This window comes from Theropithecus gelada, chromosome 14, assembly GCF_003255815.1.
Source record: "Theropithecus gelada isolate Dixy chromosome 14, Tgel_1.0, whole genome shotgun sequence".
In the NCBI taxonomy this organism is placed as follows: domain Eukaryota; kingdom Metazoa; phylum Chordata; class Mammalia; order Primates; family Cercopithecidae; genus Theropithecus; species Theropithecus gelada.
In genome coordinates, this window is record NC_037682.1 from 117,504,523 (window position 1) to 117,521,885 (window position 17,363).

General features: G+C 48.6%; 3 protein-coding genes across 10 annotated transcripts in view; 2 read left to right on the forward strand and 1 right to left on the reverse strand.

The window, feature by feature from the left end:
- Positions 1 to 3,537, forward strand: part of FAM118B (family with sequence similarity 118 member B) — a 51,708-nt gene extending 48,171 nt beyond the window's left edge. Inside the window, exons 9-10 of one of the 4 annotated variants that reach the window (XM_025356682.1) lie at positions 1,714 to 1,770; positions 2,740 to 3,537. In XM_025356682.1, coding sequence (XP_025212467.1) covers positions 1,714 to 1,770; positions 2,740 to 2,753 — 71 coding nt within the window. In that variant the 3' untranslated portion in view covers positions 2,754 to 3,537. Of the gene's footprint in view, positions 1 to 1,710; positions 1,771 to 2,739 lie in introns of all 4 variants that reach the window. The other 3 variants (XM_025356683.1, XM_025356685.1, XM_025356684.1) reach the window with 3 other exon arrangements.
- SRPRA (SRP receptor subunit alpha) lies at positions 3,538 to 9,566 on the reverse strand. 2 transcript variants are annotated; one of them, XM_025356672.1, is made up of 14 exons: positions 9,273 to 9,566; positions 8,587 to 8,670; positions 8,132 to 8,295; positions 7,758 to 7,918; positions 7,347 to 7,506; positions 7,075 to 7,228; positions 6,780 to 6,871; positions 6,555 to 6,673; positions 6,331 to 6,417; positions 5,860 to 6,032; positions 5,551 to 5,764; positions 4,976 to 5,139; positions 4,789 to 4,887; positions 3,538 to 4,642 (listed from the first exon to the last, which is right to left on the reverse strand). In XM_025356672.1, the coding sequence occupies exons 1-14, from the start codon at positions 9,387 to 9,389 to the stop codon at positions 4,514 to 4,516; spliced, it is 1,917 nt and encodes a 638-aa protein (XP_025212457.1). In that variant the 5' UTR covers positions 9,390 to 9,566; the 3' UTR covers positions 3,538 to 4,513. The 2 variants fall into 2 exon arrangements, with proteins under 2 accessions (XP_025212457.1, XP_025212458.1); XM_025356673.1 differs by lacking the exon at positions 8,587 to 8,670.
- An 11-nt stretch (positions 9,567 to 9,577) lies between these two features.
- Positions 9,578 to 17,363, forward strand: part of FOXRED1 (FAD dependent oxidoreductase domain containing 1) — a 10,086-nt gene continuing 2,300 nt past the window's right edge. For 2 of the 4 annotated variants that reach the window (XM_025356674.1, XM_025356675.1), the window contains exons 1-8: positions 9,578 to 9,873; positions 12,343 to 12,563; positions 13,788 to 13,898; positions 14,157 to 14,275; positions 15,723 to 15,817; positions 16,125 to 16,226; positions 16,590 to 16,666; positions 16,857 to 17,017. In XM_025356674.1, coding sequence (XP_025212459.1) covers positions 9,588 to 9,873; positions 12,343 to 12,563; positions 13,788 to 13,898; positions 14,157 to 14,275; positions 15,723 to 15,817; positions 16,125 to 16,226; positions 16,590 to 16,666; positions 16,857 to 17,017 — 1,172 coding nt within the window. In that variant the 5' untranslated portion in view covers positions 9,578 to 9,587. Of the gene's footprint in view, positions 9,998 to 12,342; positions 12,564 to 13,787; positions 13,899 to 14,156; positions 14,276 to 15,722; positions 15,818 to 16,124; positions 16,227 to 16,589; positions 16,667 to 16,856; positions 17,018 to 17,363 lie in introns of all 4 variants that reach the window. The other 2 variants (XM_025356676.1, XM_025356677.1) reach the window with 2 other exon arrangements.

Below are 17,363 nucleotides of genomic sequence, written 5' to 3' on the forward strand. Positions count from 1 at the left end.
TCTTATAATCCATTACCATACAAGCAATCGTTTTGGTACTTTTTTTTTTTTTTGGCGATGGAGTCTTGCTCTGACGCCAGGCTGGAGTGCAGTGGTGTGATCTCGGCTCACTGCAACCTCCGCCTCCTGGGTTCAAGTGGTTCTCCTGCCTCAGCCTCCTGAGTAGCTGGAACTACAGGTGTGTGCCATCATGCCCAGCTAATTTTTTGTATTTTTAGTAGAGCTGGGGTTTCACCATGTTGGCCAGGATGGTCTCCATCTCCTGACCTCATGATCCACCCGCCTTGGCCTCCCAAAGTGCTGGGATTACAGGCGTGAGCCACCATGCCCAACCCTTTTTATTTTTATTTTATTATTTCTTTTTGATACAGGGTCTTGCTCTTTCACCCAGGCTGCAGTGCAGTGGCACAGTCATGGCTTACCACAGCTTTGACCTCCCCAGGGCTCAAGTGATCCTCCCACCTCAGCCTCCCAAGTAGCTGAGACTAAAAGGCACGTACCACAATGCCCAGCTAAATTTTGTATTTTTTTGTAGAGATGGGGTTTCACTATGTTACCCAGGCTGTTCTCAGTCTCCTAAGCTCAAGCAGTCCTCCCGCCTCAGCCTACCAAAGTTCTGGGATTACAGGTGTGAGCCACGGCACCTGGCCTTGGTACCTCTCTGATGAAGTTTTCCCTGTGCATTTTTTCATAGTTGTAAACAAAATATACAGTTTCGGTCCTTTTAAAATTTAGTAGTGGATCATACATTTTCCCACATCCCTGTCTTCGTAACCACTATTTTAATTGACTTTTATATTCTGGTAGGGTTGTTACAGTTTACCTAATTATTCCTGTTAGGCAATGTCTGATCTTTTTTTTTTTTTTTTTTTGCCAGTTTTTTGTAAGTCATGTTGTGAAAATAACATCTGTATCCCTTCGGTTTTTCCAATAATTTCCTTGATGAGTTCTCAGTGTAATCAGGTCAAAGATCAGGAACATTTCAGTAATTGATATATATTGCTAAATTGTTTTCTATGAGGGTAATACCAATGTGTATATTTGAGTATCATGCCTGTTTATACTCTAATTGACCATATTTCTAATGACTATTTTCTTCCATGTGTTCAGTTTTTTACTTTTTCCGAACTATTATCTATGCCAGTGTTATCCAGTAGAATTTTCTGCAGTCATAACAATACTGTATAATCGTCACTGTTCAGTATCATAGTTAGGAGCCACATGTGGCTGCTGCACCATTGAAATGTGGCGTGACTGAGGAAATAAATTTTTAATTTGAAACTAAGTAGCTGCATATGGCTAGTGCTACCGTATTTTATATTGTGGGAGTATTCTGCTACTTTTCACTCTTCTGTTTGAATTTGCTCCCTCACATGCCATTTGCCCATCCGTGGTGAGATTGAATTTTTACCTGAACTTGGTCCTCTGACTGTTTAGGGACAGCAGACACATGTTCCCTGTATATAAAATGTTTTGTCTACAAGCAATCATAGTGCACTGTGGAAACTCACTGCTTCCCTGTTAGGTAATGCAAGTCTAAAGACTACTCCAGTTTATCCTCTCTGCCTCCTTCTCTTCTCAATGATTGTTTCATTTCTAAATGCCATCCATTTCAAGCATACCATATATCCTCATCTCTTTAGTTTTCTTTTTGCTATTAATAGTTTTAGCTTTTCAGTCCAATGTCTGATGCTGATGTCCTCTGTTTAGCAGGGATGGTGAGAGAAGGTCAGCTAAATGGCTCATCTGCAGCACACAGTGAAATAAGAGGTATACTGTTTCCTATTCTACTATTTATCACTCTGTAGCAGAAAGTCTTTCTAGGTCCTTGGTTAAGACTAGAGAGAATGTTACTTTGAACCTCACATTGCCAAATTTAAAAAAAAACACTATAGGCTGGGCGCGGTGGCTCACGCCTGTAATCCCAGCACTTTGGGAGGCCGAGGCGGGTGGATCACGAGGTCAGGAGATCAAGACCATCCTGGCTAACACGGTGAAACCCCGTCTCTACTAAAAATACAAAAAACTAGCCGGGCGTGGTGGCGGTGCCTGTGGTCCCAGCTACTCCAGAGGCTGAGGCAGGAGAATGGCGTGAACCCGGGAGGCGGAGCTTGCAGTGAGCCGAGATCTGGCCACTGCACTCCAGCCTGGGTGACAGAGCGAGACTCCGTCTCAAAAAAAAACAAAAAAACAAAAAACAAAAAACACTATAGAGAATGATTTTCCTCTCCTACCCATTAACGATTCTATCTTTTCCTGTCAAGTCTATTACAATGTAGTGAAATGATCAGTTAATTTTGAAAGAAGTACTGCTGGGTGTGGTGGCTCAGGCCTGTAATCCCAGCAATTCAGGCCGAGGTGGGAGGATTGCTTGAGCCCAGGAGTTTGAGACCAGCCTGAGCAACATAGCTAGATGTCATTTCTACAAAAAAAAAAAAAAAAAAAAATTAAAACACTGCCAGGTGTGGTGGTGTGTGCTGCAGTCCCAGCTACTCAGGAGGCCGAGGTGGGAGGATTGCCTGAGCCCAGTGAGCTATGATTGTGCCACTGTACTTGAACCTGGGTGACAGAGAAAGACCTTGTCTCTAAAAAGTAAATAAAATTTTAAATAAATTACAAGATTCCTAGCATCTCCTGTCTTGCCTTCTGAAGGGTTAGGATTGACTTAAGTATCTGCAGCTTCCGATGCATAAACCTGTGTTGTGAAACTTCATTTTGTTCTTTTCTTTCTCCCCACAGGCTGTAGTACATGAGCGAGCTAGAGAAATCACCACCGTTAGACCAAGCTGTAAGGCCCTACCACGGACAGTGTTTAACAAATAAACTTACAAGAACCCAACACAACTCCCAGAAAGTAACAATAGCCAGAGGTTGAAGGGCGGGGTAGAAGAGGGGGGAATGTTCCAGCGTAATCCTTCATACCACCTGGTTCTTGATATTCTGCTGCCTGTTCAAGAATAAAAGTGACAGCAGGACCCAAATGCAGCTCCCAACCCACTCCCCAGGCTGGACATGCTTGTGTCCGCACAGCACACCAATGTGATACCTCCACTGACTGGCTGCAGCTCTGCATGGACTCGGGGTCTAGATGCCATGGAATCACTGTGGCTCTTGTTGCAGTTTTGTACTCTATACTTGGTTTTTCAATTAAGCTTAATGGCTTTTTTAAAACATGACTTGAAGCTCTAGTTTTCTAGATCTTTTACAGTGTACAGTATTTTACATAACTGAGCTGTATTAAAAGCTTGTTCATTTACTTGCCAGGACCCTGGCTCTACTTTGAGAGTCATTGTAGAAGACTCTAACCTGCATCACGGCACTAACTAATAAGCTTCATTTTACTAACCCCAATTTTAAAGGTTCTGACATCTTTCACCTTGGGGTGATCTCATTCTTAGGACAACCGTTTACTTACCTGATTCCTTGGAGTAAACTTCTGCTCTGTTGTCCTGACCATATATAAGCCCTACAACTATAGTTAGTGTGTGGTGGAATTTTAGTTTTGAATCCTGTATAAAAGAACTCCAAGACCTAAAAGGCAATTTATTTATGAAATTTATTTTCTTATATAAATTACTTATTTCTCTGGGCAGACAGCCTTCACCTTATTGCACTAATAGCACATCTGTAATATCAAGCTACAGGACAAGTCTTAACAAGAGGTTTGTATTCTTCAACGTAGCACTTGTCTACCAGGCACTGTAGAGGGGAGTGATGAGGAAAAGCCAGGACTGCTTAGGAGGATGGGAGGGGAGGGGGCAACATATACCCTTCTCACAATTGGTTTCCTCCCAGGAAGGGGAACATGCAAAGCTGACTTCTGGATTCTGGGAATGGGAAGAGTTGGGAGGCCGAGAAGCCCAATGCAACCCTGCAGCTCACCTCCCTTTATTTCTGAGGGAAGCAGGGACTCATCTTTTGCTCATTTGTAACAAATCACTCCAGCCTAGCTGAGGCTTTGGGGTAAACAATGGAGTAGGAATCATCATCAGAATTAGAATTAGCAGCAATTAACAGGCAATACACTGCCACAGTGAGGCGGGTGTCATCCAGGTCCTGGGGACCTGCAGGCTGTGTATCCTAGGGAGAGGTGCCATTCAAGACCTGGCGCTGGCTCTGGAAGCGTCTCTTAACCTAATGCAGCTGGGACTCATTAGGCTCAGACGGCTCCTGACCACACTAATTATTAGCAAAGCTCCGGTGTTGGGTTCCAACCATTGGTCAAAGCTGTAATGAGACTGAGTCTTTAGGCAGAGTGAAGGGGGTGCCTGAGTAGGAAGGGGGAGACCTGCTGGGAGAGGGTCAGTGGGCAGTGATTGTAACATGATTAGGCCCTCCTTGCAGATGGCGGCTGTGCTGAACGGGGAATGGGGTTGGAAGGAGCCACAAGCCCCCTCGCTCTGCCTTTGTACTACACTGAAGACAAGTTGCTCACATACTCTAAAGCACATTCTTGATACAGGAAGAAGGGCTTGTGGGGAAAGCGGCGATTTGGTATTGGGCAAGAGCCATGTTAAGCCTTCATGAGGGCAGCCACCACAGCCTTGGCATTGAGGCTGCGTAGGTCACAGTAGGTCTGGCCGGTGCCCACAAAGACGATGGGTTTGCTTGTGATGTACGTCATAGAAATAGCAGCTCCCACCTAAGTGGAGAAAGGGGACAGCCAATCAACACGAGCCCACTTTTCACTCGCCCTCTCAGGAACAGGAAGCGCTGGAGCCAAGGTTTCCTTGCAGCCTCAGCTCCTTTGTGGAGGATGCCCATTCCACCCTCCAGTCTCATGTTTACCTTGTCATCAATGGTATCAAATTTGGTAAGAACAATGCCATCAATGAGCCGAGGTGTCTGAGCCATAGAATGGTCAGCCAAGGCTCTATTGAACTTGACCTGGAAAGAAAAAAGGTGACAGAAGTGTAAGAACCATCTACATTGACTAAAGCTTAAGTTGTAAAGGGAACTGGGCCCACACTCTCACCAGCTGGTCCACGGCTTCATTGCCTACTAAGGCTTCTCCTACAAACAGCACCAAGTCGGGTGTATTGACAGTAATGAGTTTGGCCAGGGCAGTCATCAGAGGGGCATTGTCTTGCATGCGGCCCGCCGTGTCCACCAGCACCACGTCAAAGCCTTGGTTACGTGCTAAAGAAAGAAAGTGGTCAACTCTGAAAACCTGGACTACAACTAATCTCATTCCCAGCTTCCTTTCAGAAAATCCTAGTTTGGCTACCTGTTCACTGTCTTGGGCCCTGGATTTGGTTCCAAGGTAATGTGAGACAAACTTGATTGTATGCTTGGCCATCACCAAACATGTTCAGGAAAAGGAGGATAACAGGATAAAGGTGACCAAATTCAGGCTTCTTTGGTTAGGGTGTATTAACTTTGCCTGCAACTATATCTATTACCCAAAAGCAGAGCATGGCAAGTAACTGATCTGACTTTTTACTGTAATTAATGAGTCTGTAGTAGCACAAGCCTGATCTGCAAATTCCAAGAGAACCAAAGGAGGAAAAGGGACCCCAAATAAGCCCCCCGACTTCCCGTGCACTGTACCAAAAGCAATGGCTTCCATAGCAATGCCAGCAGCATCCTTGCCATAGCCCTTTTCAAACAACTGCACCATGGTGCGGCCACCATGCTTCTCTGGAGGATGTAGGGCACTCAAACGCCGGGTGTGTGTACGCAGCTGCTCCACAGCTCCGGCACGAAATGTATCACAGGCAGCAATGAGGACACTGAAGCCATTCTCTAACAACCAGAAGGAAATCTGTGAAAAAGAAGTGAGAAAAGTCACCTAAAGCCAGGATTTTGAGACACGAGAAGTACACAAATATCAGCGACAGGCTGGGGAACTGCACTGACCTTGGCAAGATTAGTAGATTTCCCCACTCCATTAACACCACAGAAGGTGACGACATAAGGGCGCTGGCGACGCTGAGCGTCCATGATGTCCCGGAGCATGTCTACACGACGCTGTGGCTGCAGAATCTGCACCAGGGACTCCTGTAGGGCTTGCTTTACTGTGGAAGTCACCGCTGAAAGAGGAGGTGGAGGACGTTTGCAGCTGTGTAAAGAATGCTCTCAAAAATGCCTAACACCTTTCTGAGCTAAGGGGACTAAGACAGTTAACTAGACTCTTTTCCCAGAAATCCAGAACAGACGCACATTACAAGGACTAACTCATTTAATCCTCTCAATAACCCTTAAAATCTAGGTTACAGAGGTTTAGAGGTTAAGGATTTTGCCAAAAGTCACATACCTCGTAAGAACGGAGGTCTATGCACTTAACCTCTTGGTACACATAAGCACTTTCTCACTTAGGGCAGTACTTACTGCTGAATGTCCCCATCACCTTCCCTTCCAGCTTGTTGGCAACGGATTCACAGAGCTGGACGGCAATGTCTGCAGCCACGTTCTTAGCTGAGGAGGGGGACAGGTAGGTCAGTTCCATGTCAGCAACAACCAGTCTTTATTGTGCAGGTGAGAAACGCTAGGTGAGTCTGCGCTCAATTACCTGTATCCCGTGAACATGAGTCAGCCCGGTCCTCAGAGCTTACCAATTAGATGATCACGCATCTTGTCCAGCACAGATTCCATGTCTTCACGACTCAAGCTCTTTGAACCCACAAGGCCCTTCAGCATACCAAACATGCCACCCAGTGTTCCCTTGGTCGCACTGCAGGGACAGGAGATGACAAATATACATAGAGCGAGTAGGTGGGAGTTGTATCTTACCAGTTTTGCAGATGCATATGCCACCCCGCCACCTGAAATCTCCCTACCTAGGCTTGGTGGAGTTTTGAGCAGCCCCTTCGTCGTCGGAGCTGCTGCAGTCCAGATCCTGAAGCTGCCCCCCAGGCCCAGTCCCTCGAATCTGGAAGATACAGAGAAAGGAGATGGGGTCAGAAACACTAAGGTCTCTGAGGAAAAAGTCCACATTGCTCTATCTCTTTCATTTGGGGAAGCTCCAAGTATAACTTACCCCTCATTCAAATCCAAGTATCATGTTCCCACACTCTACTTCCTCCCAATTTGTTATTAAAGATAACCTTCACTTTGACCCCTGTTGCCTCTTACCAAGTTGATGTCCTCAGACAAGGCAGCCTCAGGGCTTCCATTGGTGGTGGGAGTACTGTAATCCAACACTTCTTTGTTAGCACAGCCACCCAGTTCCCACACCCGGGGCGCTTTTTTGCCCTTCTCCTTTGGAGCATCTGACTTCGTGGACTTGCTGCAACAGGTTATGGTGGAGAAGCAGGAAAGGAAACATGAGCCGGAGACCAGAACTCCCTTGCACCCATCATGTCTAGATAACAGTATTTTGAGAGTACTGAAGAAAGAGTGCTCACTTGGACTTCTCCATACCCCTCCCATGCTTCTGAATGAACTCCTCTCGCTTCCTGCGGATCAGCTCCTCTTTGGAAAGTTCTACTCCATTCTCAGGACCCACTGGAAGACCTGACTTTTCTGCAGGGACGGCTTTGCTGGTAGCCAAAGGACCATCAGAACCTGTTGGGAAAAAACTCACTGAAGGAAAAAAAAAGACAATCTCAACCACTAGACAATGGCTAAAAGTCTTCCAAATTGTTCAAAGGAAATTTGGACCAAACATCTTGGAGTTCACAAGGCCTGGGGATTATAGGATGGTGAGCATTTGAGTGAGAAGGAGGCAAGCAATGACAGAAGGAAGGAACACCTCAGTCCTTAGCACTGTCTTAACACCTTTCACGTCCCAGTGTATCCAAAGAACTCAAACTCGCCTTCCTTCTTGGCCCCCTTTTTTTTGCTATTCTTTGCTTTTTCCTTGGGCTTTTCCCCGCGTGTCTCAATCATGGACCTCACAGGTTTCTTGGCCTTTTCAGAATCTTCAAATTTCTTCATGGTAGTGGGAGCTCGGATCTTACTGCTCTCCTCTGCTTCACTAAACAAAAAAGAGAATGGTTTATCTTTCTACCCCGTGCAGGAGGAAAAATAACAGTCCAGAGAAAGGACTCTCACACCTAAGAGGCCAATGAGAACTGGGGAGCAAATTAGGAATGTCTTTGAACACACCAATTTACCACCCTTGAACCACCTTCAGAGAGATCATCAAATCAGGGAAATAAATTGATTTTAGAGAAGGCAGGCCTCTCACCGAAGGAGCCGCAGGAAGTCATTTTGGAAATCAAAAGTGCCATTTAATAAACTCAAAGCACTTTGCTGTTGGATCTCCGTGCGGTACTTGTCCCGAAACAGCCGGTGCACGTCATCTATCAATTTGTCTACATACGTCAGTGTCAGGATCTTCTGAAAACCAACCTGTTTAGGGGAAGAAACAGAGCCAACAGATCTGCTTACATGCCAGCCTAGAATGGAGGGACGCCAACTCAACCCTGGCTTTCAGAGATAGTTCAGCTACCTGGCCGGTTTCCCTGTCCTGACAGGCAGCCAAGCTCCCTGCCTGGGCCCAGTAGCTGCTGTTTTCCCCCATCTACCTTTCTCGTTTTTTCAGTTACGTCATCATATACACTGGCTGCAATTAATCAGAGTTCTCTTAATAATCAGGACTATGTTAACAATGTAATCGTCCCTCTACAACATCCCACTTACCACAAACACCAGCTCAAACTGGTTGTCCAATTTATACTTGAGTGTGAGTGCCTCATGGGTGAAGGAGTTGTTACCTCCCCGTTCCTGGAGAAAGAGTATGTCTCAGTGTTCAGACTATCCCCAGAAAACCCAGGTTTGGGCCCTGGGTTTGGATTACCTTTGGGAAAAAGCCAGACATTTCCCTCAAACTCAAATCTGTCCCCAGGACAAGAGGATGCTGGGGCACTTCTCTCTGGCATTCCACCAGAAATGAAAGAAGATAACCAAGTTGGGGGAAGGAGGTGAGAGGCAGCAAGGCACATAGGAGCCAAAACGAAAGTAGTCATATAAACAATCAGATTATTAGCAGCTATACAGCATTCAGTTTTGTAAAGGTGTTTTCCCATCTGTTATTTCACCTAGCCTCGAAACAACAAAACCAAGCTGCTGGGGATAAATAGAGGGAGCGGAGGGGAATACCAAAGGCGCCGGAATTCGGCTAGAGTCCAGACGCCGAAGTGGGGGTCGTCACTAAGTTGTGGGGTACTCTGAAGGGGACGAGAAAACGAAGCGGAGCCCGGGTTACGCGTGAGTGGCCAGTTTGAGGTGGGCGGGGAGGGTGGGAGGAGGCGCGGAATAGAATCGAAGGGACCATGGATCGGGTCAGGAAAGAAGAGCCTGGAGTTCTGATCCCACGGGGGCGGTACCTGCAGCAGCACGGAACGAATCAACGCGTTAACAGGCCCGGTGCATGAGTCGCTAACGCCCTGGAAGCACCAGAGCACAAGCCCACCCTTGGAGAAAATGGTGAAGAAGTCGAGCATGGCGGCAGCGGCAGAGGAGCTGGGGCCGGCGCCGGGAATTCAGGCCGCGATAGTCGCCGCTTCCTGCTGCGCCAAGCGCGGGACACGTCACACCAGCGGCCCCGGAAACCGGCTCAACGCACTTCCGCTCGGAAAGCTGGGTGCCCTCCCCATCTCCGCCCGAGGGCGCGCAGGCCTGACGTATCTCAAGGCCAGCCAATGGCGGGTGGGAGCAGGCCTGGGCGGGGCTCCCGGAGAGGTCACGGGGAGACGGTCACCTATAGCGTGGGGGGCGGAGCCCTGAGGGCCACTGGCCAATTGGCGCGCTCGTCTGAATGGCGTTTGGCGCGGAGCAGTGACGGCTGGGATAATAGCGAGGCAGCTGTGCGGCTCTCAGAGGGTGCCGGTCTCAGAGGGGCCATGATTCGGAGGGTTCTGCTGCACGGCTTGGGCCGGGGCCTCTTGACCCGGAGGCCAGGCACTCGCAGAGGAGGCTTTTCTCTGGGTAAAGTTGAGGACGACGGAGGGTATTGTGGTTCTGGGGTGTCCCCAACCTCCGACTGTGTGTCCTTCAGGACCCGAAACCGTGGCCCACACTGGCAGGACAGTGGGTCGGCTTGGGGAAGGGGGTAAGCTTGCCTACCAGAGCTTGTACGGGCGGTGCAGGTGTATGGCTCCCAAGGCAGCCCTTCTCAGGTGGCAGATCTCACATCATTCTATGTTTCCGGTTACAGTCAGACTGATTGATAGGTGGTACAGATGTGCATTAAGTCCTGCCCGCGTTCGGGATGCTGTACTTAGTGCTGTTGCGGTGAAGGAGTGAAGAGAAGACGGGATTCAGTGAATGTCCTGGAAGATGGCTAGAGTGTACCTAGAGAGGGAAAATTTCAATAGACAGTAGGCCAGTTCAAGACTGGATAGAGGCCGGGCGCAGTGACTCACGCCTGTAATCCTAGCACTTTGGGAGGTCGAGGCGAGTGGATTACCTGAGCTCAAGAGTTCGAGACCAGCCTGACCAACATGGTGAAACCCCGTCTCTACTAAAAATACAAAAATTAGCTAGATGTGGTAGTGGGCTCCTGTAATCCCAGCTATTCGGGAGGCTGAGGCGGGAGAATCGCTTGAACCCGGAAGGCGAAGGTTGCAGTGAGCCGAGATCACGCCATTGCACTCCAGCCTGGGCGACAGAGCGAAACTCCATCTCAAAAAAAAAAGATTGGATAGAACTCAACTTAAAGAATGCTTTGCACTGCTAGCTAGTATAATGGTGGAAGTACATGGAGCAGGTGGGAACTGAGATCAGCCTTGAAGGATGTTTACTGGCTTAAGAAAGGTGTGTGTTCCTGTCTCTGAATAATTGAGTGCAGATTAGGAGAAAAATATTGTTCTTATGCAAGGAACTAGCAAAAGCCATCTAGATAGACAGTGTGAGTAGTAGCATGAAATGTAGTGTGGACAGGTGAGCTAAGGCCAGACCAAAGAAAGATTGCAGTGCTGCTGAGAAGAGTTTGAGTGAGGTATGAAATGGCAAAATGATTAATTTATTTAAGGTACTTACTGAGCACTTAAAATATGCCGGGTGTTGACATAGGCTGGAGATTCAGTGGTGAAGGTGAACACAGCCTACCCCCTCATGGATTTTAGAGTATGTAACAATACAAACTCAAAGCTGCAATTGTGTCCAAAAGACCATGTAGAGTTTGAGCTGGTCTGGGGGTCAGGAAAGGCTTTCCGAGCAAGGAATTAACTAGGCAAGGAAGTGGACACAGTTTCAAAGCAGAGAGCACGTGTAGGTTCCCCGTGGTGGGAGGAAATAAGGTGCCATCAAGGAACTAAAGGGCCTGGAGTGTAGGGGAGGATAAGATGAACAGGAGCGAGATTGTGCAGTACCTTACAGGCTCTGTTTACGACTTTGGACTTTGGTTCTTAGAGTAATGGAAACTCACTGAAGGGTTTTAATCAAGAGCGTTTTTTATTAAATTTGTGTTTTGAAAAGATATTTCTAGGCCGGGCGCAGTGGCTCAAGCCTGTAATCCCAGCACTTTGGGAGGCCGAGGTGGGTGGATCATGAGGTCAGGAGATCGAGACCATCCTGGCTAACATGGTGAAACCCCGTCTCTACTAAAAATACAAAAATTGGCTGGGCGTCGTGGCACACACCTGTAATCCCAGCTACTCAGGAGGCTGAGGCAGGAGAATCGCTTGAACCCGGGAGGCGGAGCTTGCAGTGAGCCGAGATGGCGCCACTGCACTCCAGCCGGGGCGACACAGCGAGACTCCGTCTCAAAAAAAAAAAAAAAAAAAAAAAGAAAAGAAAAGATATTTCTAGCTATATTGTAAAAATGTTCGCAGCAGGGGGTGGGGTGGAAGTGGGGAATGAGTGGGAACAGTTAGGATGCTTTTGCATTTGTCCAGTTGAGAGATGATAGTGGCTTGGCCTAGGATGATGGTGGCAGAGGAAGAAAGGGGACAGATTGAGGAGTTACTTGGAAACTAGAGCCCTCAGGACTTGATTATAGATAGGATATAAATGTAGGTTTCGTTGTGGCGATGGATATCCAGGATAAGGTGCTGCTTAGAGGTGCCATGCTTCAGAGGGTGCCGTGACTTGGGGTGTGCCGGAGCCTCTTGGTCCAGAGGCCTGGAAGACCCAAGTGGGGATGACGGTGCAGTTGAACATGTGAGTTGGGATCAGGAGAGGTGTATGCAGGAGGTAATGTAGAAAATTAATTTTAGGAAATTGAATCTTGCAGTGCTCGGCACAATGCATGAAAAGGGAGACTGATGGTATGTGGACTATTCAGAAAACTGTGGCAACACTGTCGGGTGCAAGGTGACCTTATGAGACGGACTGACAGTGGGGACTGCCAATTCATGTGTCTGTTTAGCTCACCTTTTCCTGTGTCCATTCTCCAACCCCCCAACCATGTGGGAAGGAAATGTGTGGCCCTCTGACCCTAACTACATCCCACAGACTGGGATGGAAAGGTGTCCGAGATTAAGAAGAAGATCAAGTCGATCCTGCCTGGAACGCCCCGTGATCTACTGCCAGACACCAGCCACCTGCCCCCCGAGCACTCGGATGTGGTGATCGTGGGAGGTGGGGTGCTTGGCTTGTCTGTGGCCTATTGGCTGAAGAAGCTGGAGAACCGACAAGGTGGTATGCGGGTGCTAGTGGTGGAACGGGACCACACGGTGAGGCCTGGGGTAGGGCAGAGTCATGAGTGGGGCAAGAAAGATGACTCACATTTTATTAAGGACCCTAGGGACAAGGGAAGGAGAGGAGGGGAAGACCTCAATCTCAGGAGATCCAATGGGCAGAGATTGTGCTTTGGACCTTGTTGAGAAATTGTCCTAGGATCTTCCTCGGTCCAACCAGGAAGGTTGGCAATAAGGTTTATTCTTTTGAAAGCAGATTTCATAATATTGGATTTTTCCTTTTTTTTTTTTTTGAGACAGAGTCTTGCTCTGTTGCCCAGGCTGGAGTGCAGTGGCACGATCTCAGCTCACTGCAACCTCTATCTCCCAGGTTCAAGTGATTCTCCTACCTCAGCCCCCTGAGTAGCTGAGATTACAGGGACACACCATGAAGCCCAGCTATTTTTTGTATTTTTAGTAGAGATGAGGTTTCACCATGTTGCCTAGGCTGGTCTTGAACTCCTGACCTCAAGTGATCCTTCTGCTTTGGCTTCTCAAAGTGCTGGCATTACAGGCATGAGCCACCATTTCCTGCCCTCAACTTGCTTCATTCAGGTCCCATTACTTGTGAGGTTTTTGTATTTTATTGTATTTATTTATTTTGAGACAGGGTCTGGCTCTGTTGCCCAGGCTGGAGTACAGTGCAGCCTCCACCTCCCAGGCTCAAGTGGTCCTCCCACCTTAGCCTCCCGAGTAGCTGGGACCACAGGCATGCACCACTACACCTGGCTAATTTCTGTATTTTTTGTAGAGATGGGGTTTTGCCATGTTGCTCAGGCTGATCTCGGATTCCTGAGCTCAAGCAATCTGCCCGCCTTGGCCTCCCAAAGTGCTGGGATTACAGGCATGAGCCACCACCCGGCTGGTTTTTGCACTTTAGATGTTCCCATTTGCATTGCCAGCTAGCCACGAATCTTGCTACTTTACTTCAGTCATAACCTTTCATTTTCCAAATGGTAGATCAAATGTTAATCATCTGCCCTTGGACTTCCAGGCCATTACCATTTTGTACCACTGTGTCAGCTCTTTCCAGATGACTGACCCTCTCTGCACATCCGCTACTAATGATTTTAAACACTGTTGCCTTCAAGTTGACATATGCATGGGTCTTAGATTATAGACTTGCAAATAGGACTCCCCTTCAACTTTAGGTGTATAGCTCAAAGCTTTCATTGCAGTACTCTGTGATAGGTTACCTCAACTTTTCTTGTCTTTCCACAGTATTCACAGGCCTCCACTGGGCTCTCAGTGGGTGGGATTTGTCAGCAGTTCTCATTGCCTGAGAACATCCAGCTCTCCCTCTTTTCAGCCAGCTTTCTACGGAACATCAATGTAGGTGCAATGATATTTGGGATGTTGGGGTGGTAACCCCTCCTTTAGCCCAGAGTGGGGAGGAGCCCAGCTAGCAAGGTAACCAGACAGCAAGAATGGGTCAGTCAACAAGAAGTGGGGGGCCCTGGCCTTTCTTCCTAGTGGTGGGTGCCTCAAGGTCTGGGGCACTGAGCCTGGGGAGCTGTGGGGGAAGAAGGCGGAAAACTCTTCCTTGCATCCTTAAGTCAGTCTCTTTCAGGAGCTTCTCTCTGCACGCAGGAGTACCTGGCCGTAACCAATGCCCCTCCGCTGGACCTCCAGTTCAACCCCTCAGGCTACCTCTTGCTGGCTTCAGAAAAGGATGCTGCAGCCATGGAGAGCAACGTGAAAGTGCAGAAGTGGGTGCCTGGCACGGCCTCTCAGTTGCTTTGCAGCCAAAGGTGTTGGGTGGCTCCTGCACCAGATTAGGAAGTGAGAAAGCGGAGTTGATAAGACAGATCCCTGCGGTCTAGGACCTCAATGTGTCGGGAAGGAAATACACAGACCTGCAATGCCCCGTGGGAGTGCTGTACCATGGATATGGACAAAACACTGCCAGGTGCTTCCTAATTTGTCAGAGCATGAAAACCACCTGGAACACATCCCAGACCTAATAAACTAGACTCTCTAGGGAAGGAGCCCACAAATCTGGGTTTTAACAAGAACCTGAAGTCAGGAGTTAGCAAACTTTTTCTGTAAAGGGCCAGATAGTATGTATTTTAGGTTTTGCTGGCCGTACAGTCTGTTCTAACCACTCTGTTATCACAGTATGAAAGCAGCCATAGACAGAAGCGCAAATGAAGGAGTGTGGCTCATTTACGAAAACAGGCAGCAGGTCAGATTTGACAACCCCTGCTCTCGTGGTCAGGTGAGGGTGGGCATCTTTGTGATGCAATATCGCCGGAGGCTTTATTTTTATGTTTATTTAACAGACACCCAAGTCTCACAGTGACATAAATGTCCTAAATGCTGTACAGATATTAACTCATTTAATCATCAGAACATCCCCATTTTACATATGAGGAAACTGAGACATAAGGCACTAGTAAGTGGTGGCAGTGGGATTTTATTTGAAGCCAGCAGTCTGGCTTGGGAGTGTTCTGTTGGTGCCTCTGCTATGAGGCGGCTCTGGGGGACAGTGTCCCCGAGGAGATACCTGTACTCAGGAACAGGATTGTAAAAGGAGTGGAGAGGAGGTGGATCCAGGCAGGAGTGGAGGGAACAAGGTTACCACCTTGTTGTGAAAGTTAATGGAACAGGCTGGGTGCAGTGGCTCATGCCTGTAATCCCAGCATTTTGGGAGGCTGAGGCAGATGGAACACCTGAGGTCAGGAGTTCGAGACCCGCCTGGCCAACGTGGTGAAACCTCATCTCTACTAAAAATACAAAAATTAGCTAGGTGTGGTGGTGTGTGCCTGTAATCCCAGCTACTCAGGAGAATCGCTTGAACCCAGGAGGAGGAGGTTGCAGGGAGCCGGAGATCGCGCCATTGCACTCCATCTTGGGCGACAGAGCCAGACTCATTTCAAAAAAAAAAAAAAGTCATGGAATAGACGGGGATAGCAGGGAGCTCTGTGTGCTGAAAGGAGACAAGGGAGTAGGGAAGGAAAGGCAGTCAAGGCTGAAGAGCCTGACTAGGAGGTTTGGTCTTCAGGCACTCAACAGTGAGGAAAAATAGGGGCATTTAGGGCAGAGAAGTGACATGACTGAGCTGGACTCCCCACTTGTGAGGTTGGGGTCCATACTTCACCCCTCTGCACACTCTCCTCTCTGACACACATACACCGACCCACACGTTTATCTCAGACAGGAGGGAGCCAAAGTTTGTCTGATGTCTCCTGATCAGCTTCGGAACAAGTTTCCCTGGATAAACACAGAGGGAGTGGCTCTGGCGTCTTATGGTGAGGCTTGCTTGCAGAGGGGACAGCTTTTTTCCTGAAGGTAGAGACTAAGGGGTGCCACAGGTTGGGAGTCTCGGGTACCCCACAGCCAAGCTGAAGGAGAAACACTTTCCTCCCGTGTCATGGGGACTGCCCTGGGCCATGCTAGTTCTCTATCCTTCAGCAGGCTTTGTCTCTGTGGTTCAGTTGGTCAGGATGACCTTTCCTGGCTTACAAGCCCTCGAGAGGGGTTGGGGACACAGGAAATACAATCCGAGAGCAGAAGTCCTCATCTGTCTTTGTGACAGTTCTCTTTTTCTTACCACAGGGATGGAGAATGAAGGTTGGTTTGACCCCTGGTGTCTGCTCCACGGGCTTCGGCAAAAGCTCGCGTCCATGGGAGTCTTTTTCTGCCAGGGAGAGGTGACACGTGAGTCTGAGCTTGTTTCCTCTAGCGACTGGGACATAGGCCTAGACTAGGTCTTACCTTCTCAGTCACAGGCTAAGAAAGGGCTGCGGGGGAAAGGGGTCTGCCCTGAGAGCAGGTCCTAGGCATCCTGACCCGGGTTCCTCACTGAGCTGCGCTGTGACTTGTGATCTGCTTGATGATTGCACCTCAGCACTGTCCTGTCAGAGTGTGGCCGAGCTCATGCCAGCTCCCTCATCTGTTTGCTTCAGTGTCTGTAGGAAAGCTCCCATCCTTCCAGCTTTCTTTCCTTAAGAAACAAGTGAAATCCCCATTTCCTTCCTTTTCAGGGCCTCCAAGGCCTATTTTTCATTTTCCTCTCTGCAGGTTTTGTCACTTCATCTCAATGCATGTTGACCACAAATGACGAAATGGTGACCTTGAAAAGCATCCATGAAGTCCATGTAAGTTTCTAGTCTGGTGATGTCCTTTACCAAAATGGAGGGACAGGAAAGGTAGTGACTCTCCTGGTTTTGGTCTTCTTTGACCCACTTTCCAGTATGGGTAAAACTAAGGCCCAGGAAGCAGTGCACCTCTCAGGGTGCCTGGTATGTGGTCCGGGTCTTCCCACCCCTCACTCTCTGGTGCCCGCAGGTGAAGATGGATCACAGCCTGGAGTACCAGCCTGTGGAATGCGCCATTGTGATCAACGCAGCCGGAGCCTGGTCTGCACAAATCGCAGCGCTGGCTGGTATTGGAAAGGGGCCGCCTGGCACCCTGCAGGGCACCAAGCTACCTGTGGAGCCGAGGAAAAGGTAACTGTCCTCTGGGCAGCTGAGGAGGTTGGTGAGAGAAAGAAAGAAATGACATCAAAGTTGGATAGCATGTGTGTGTGTGTATGTGTGTGTGTGGGGTTGGGGAGGGGTGTGTGGGGGTGTGTATGGGGTTAGGGAGAGTGTGTATGTGTATGGGGTTGGGGAGGGTGTGGGTGTGTGTATGGGGTTAGGTCTCGAGAGGGTGTGTGGGGGGAGGTTAGGGAGGGTGTGTGTGTGTGTGTGTGTGGACGAGGTTGGGGAGGGTGTATGTGTGTGTGTGTGGGGTTGGGGAGAGTGTGTGTGTGCATGTGTATGGGGTTGGGGAGGATGTCTGTGTGGGGGGGGG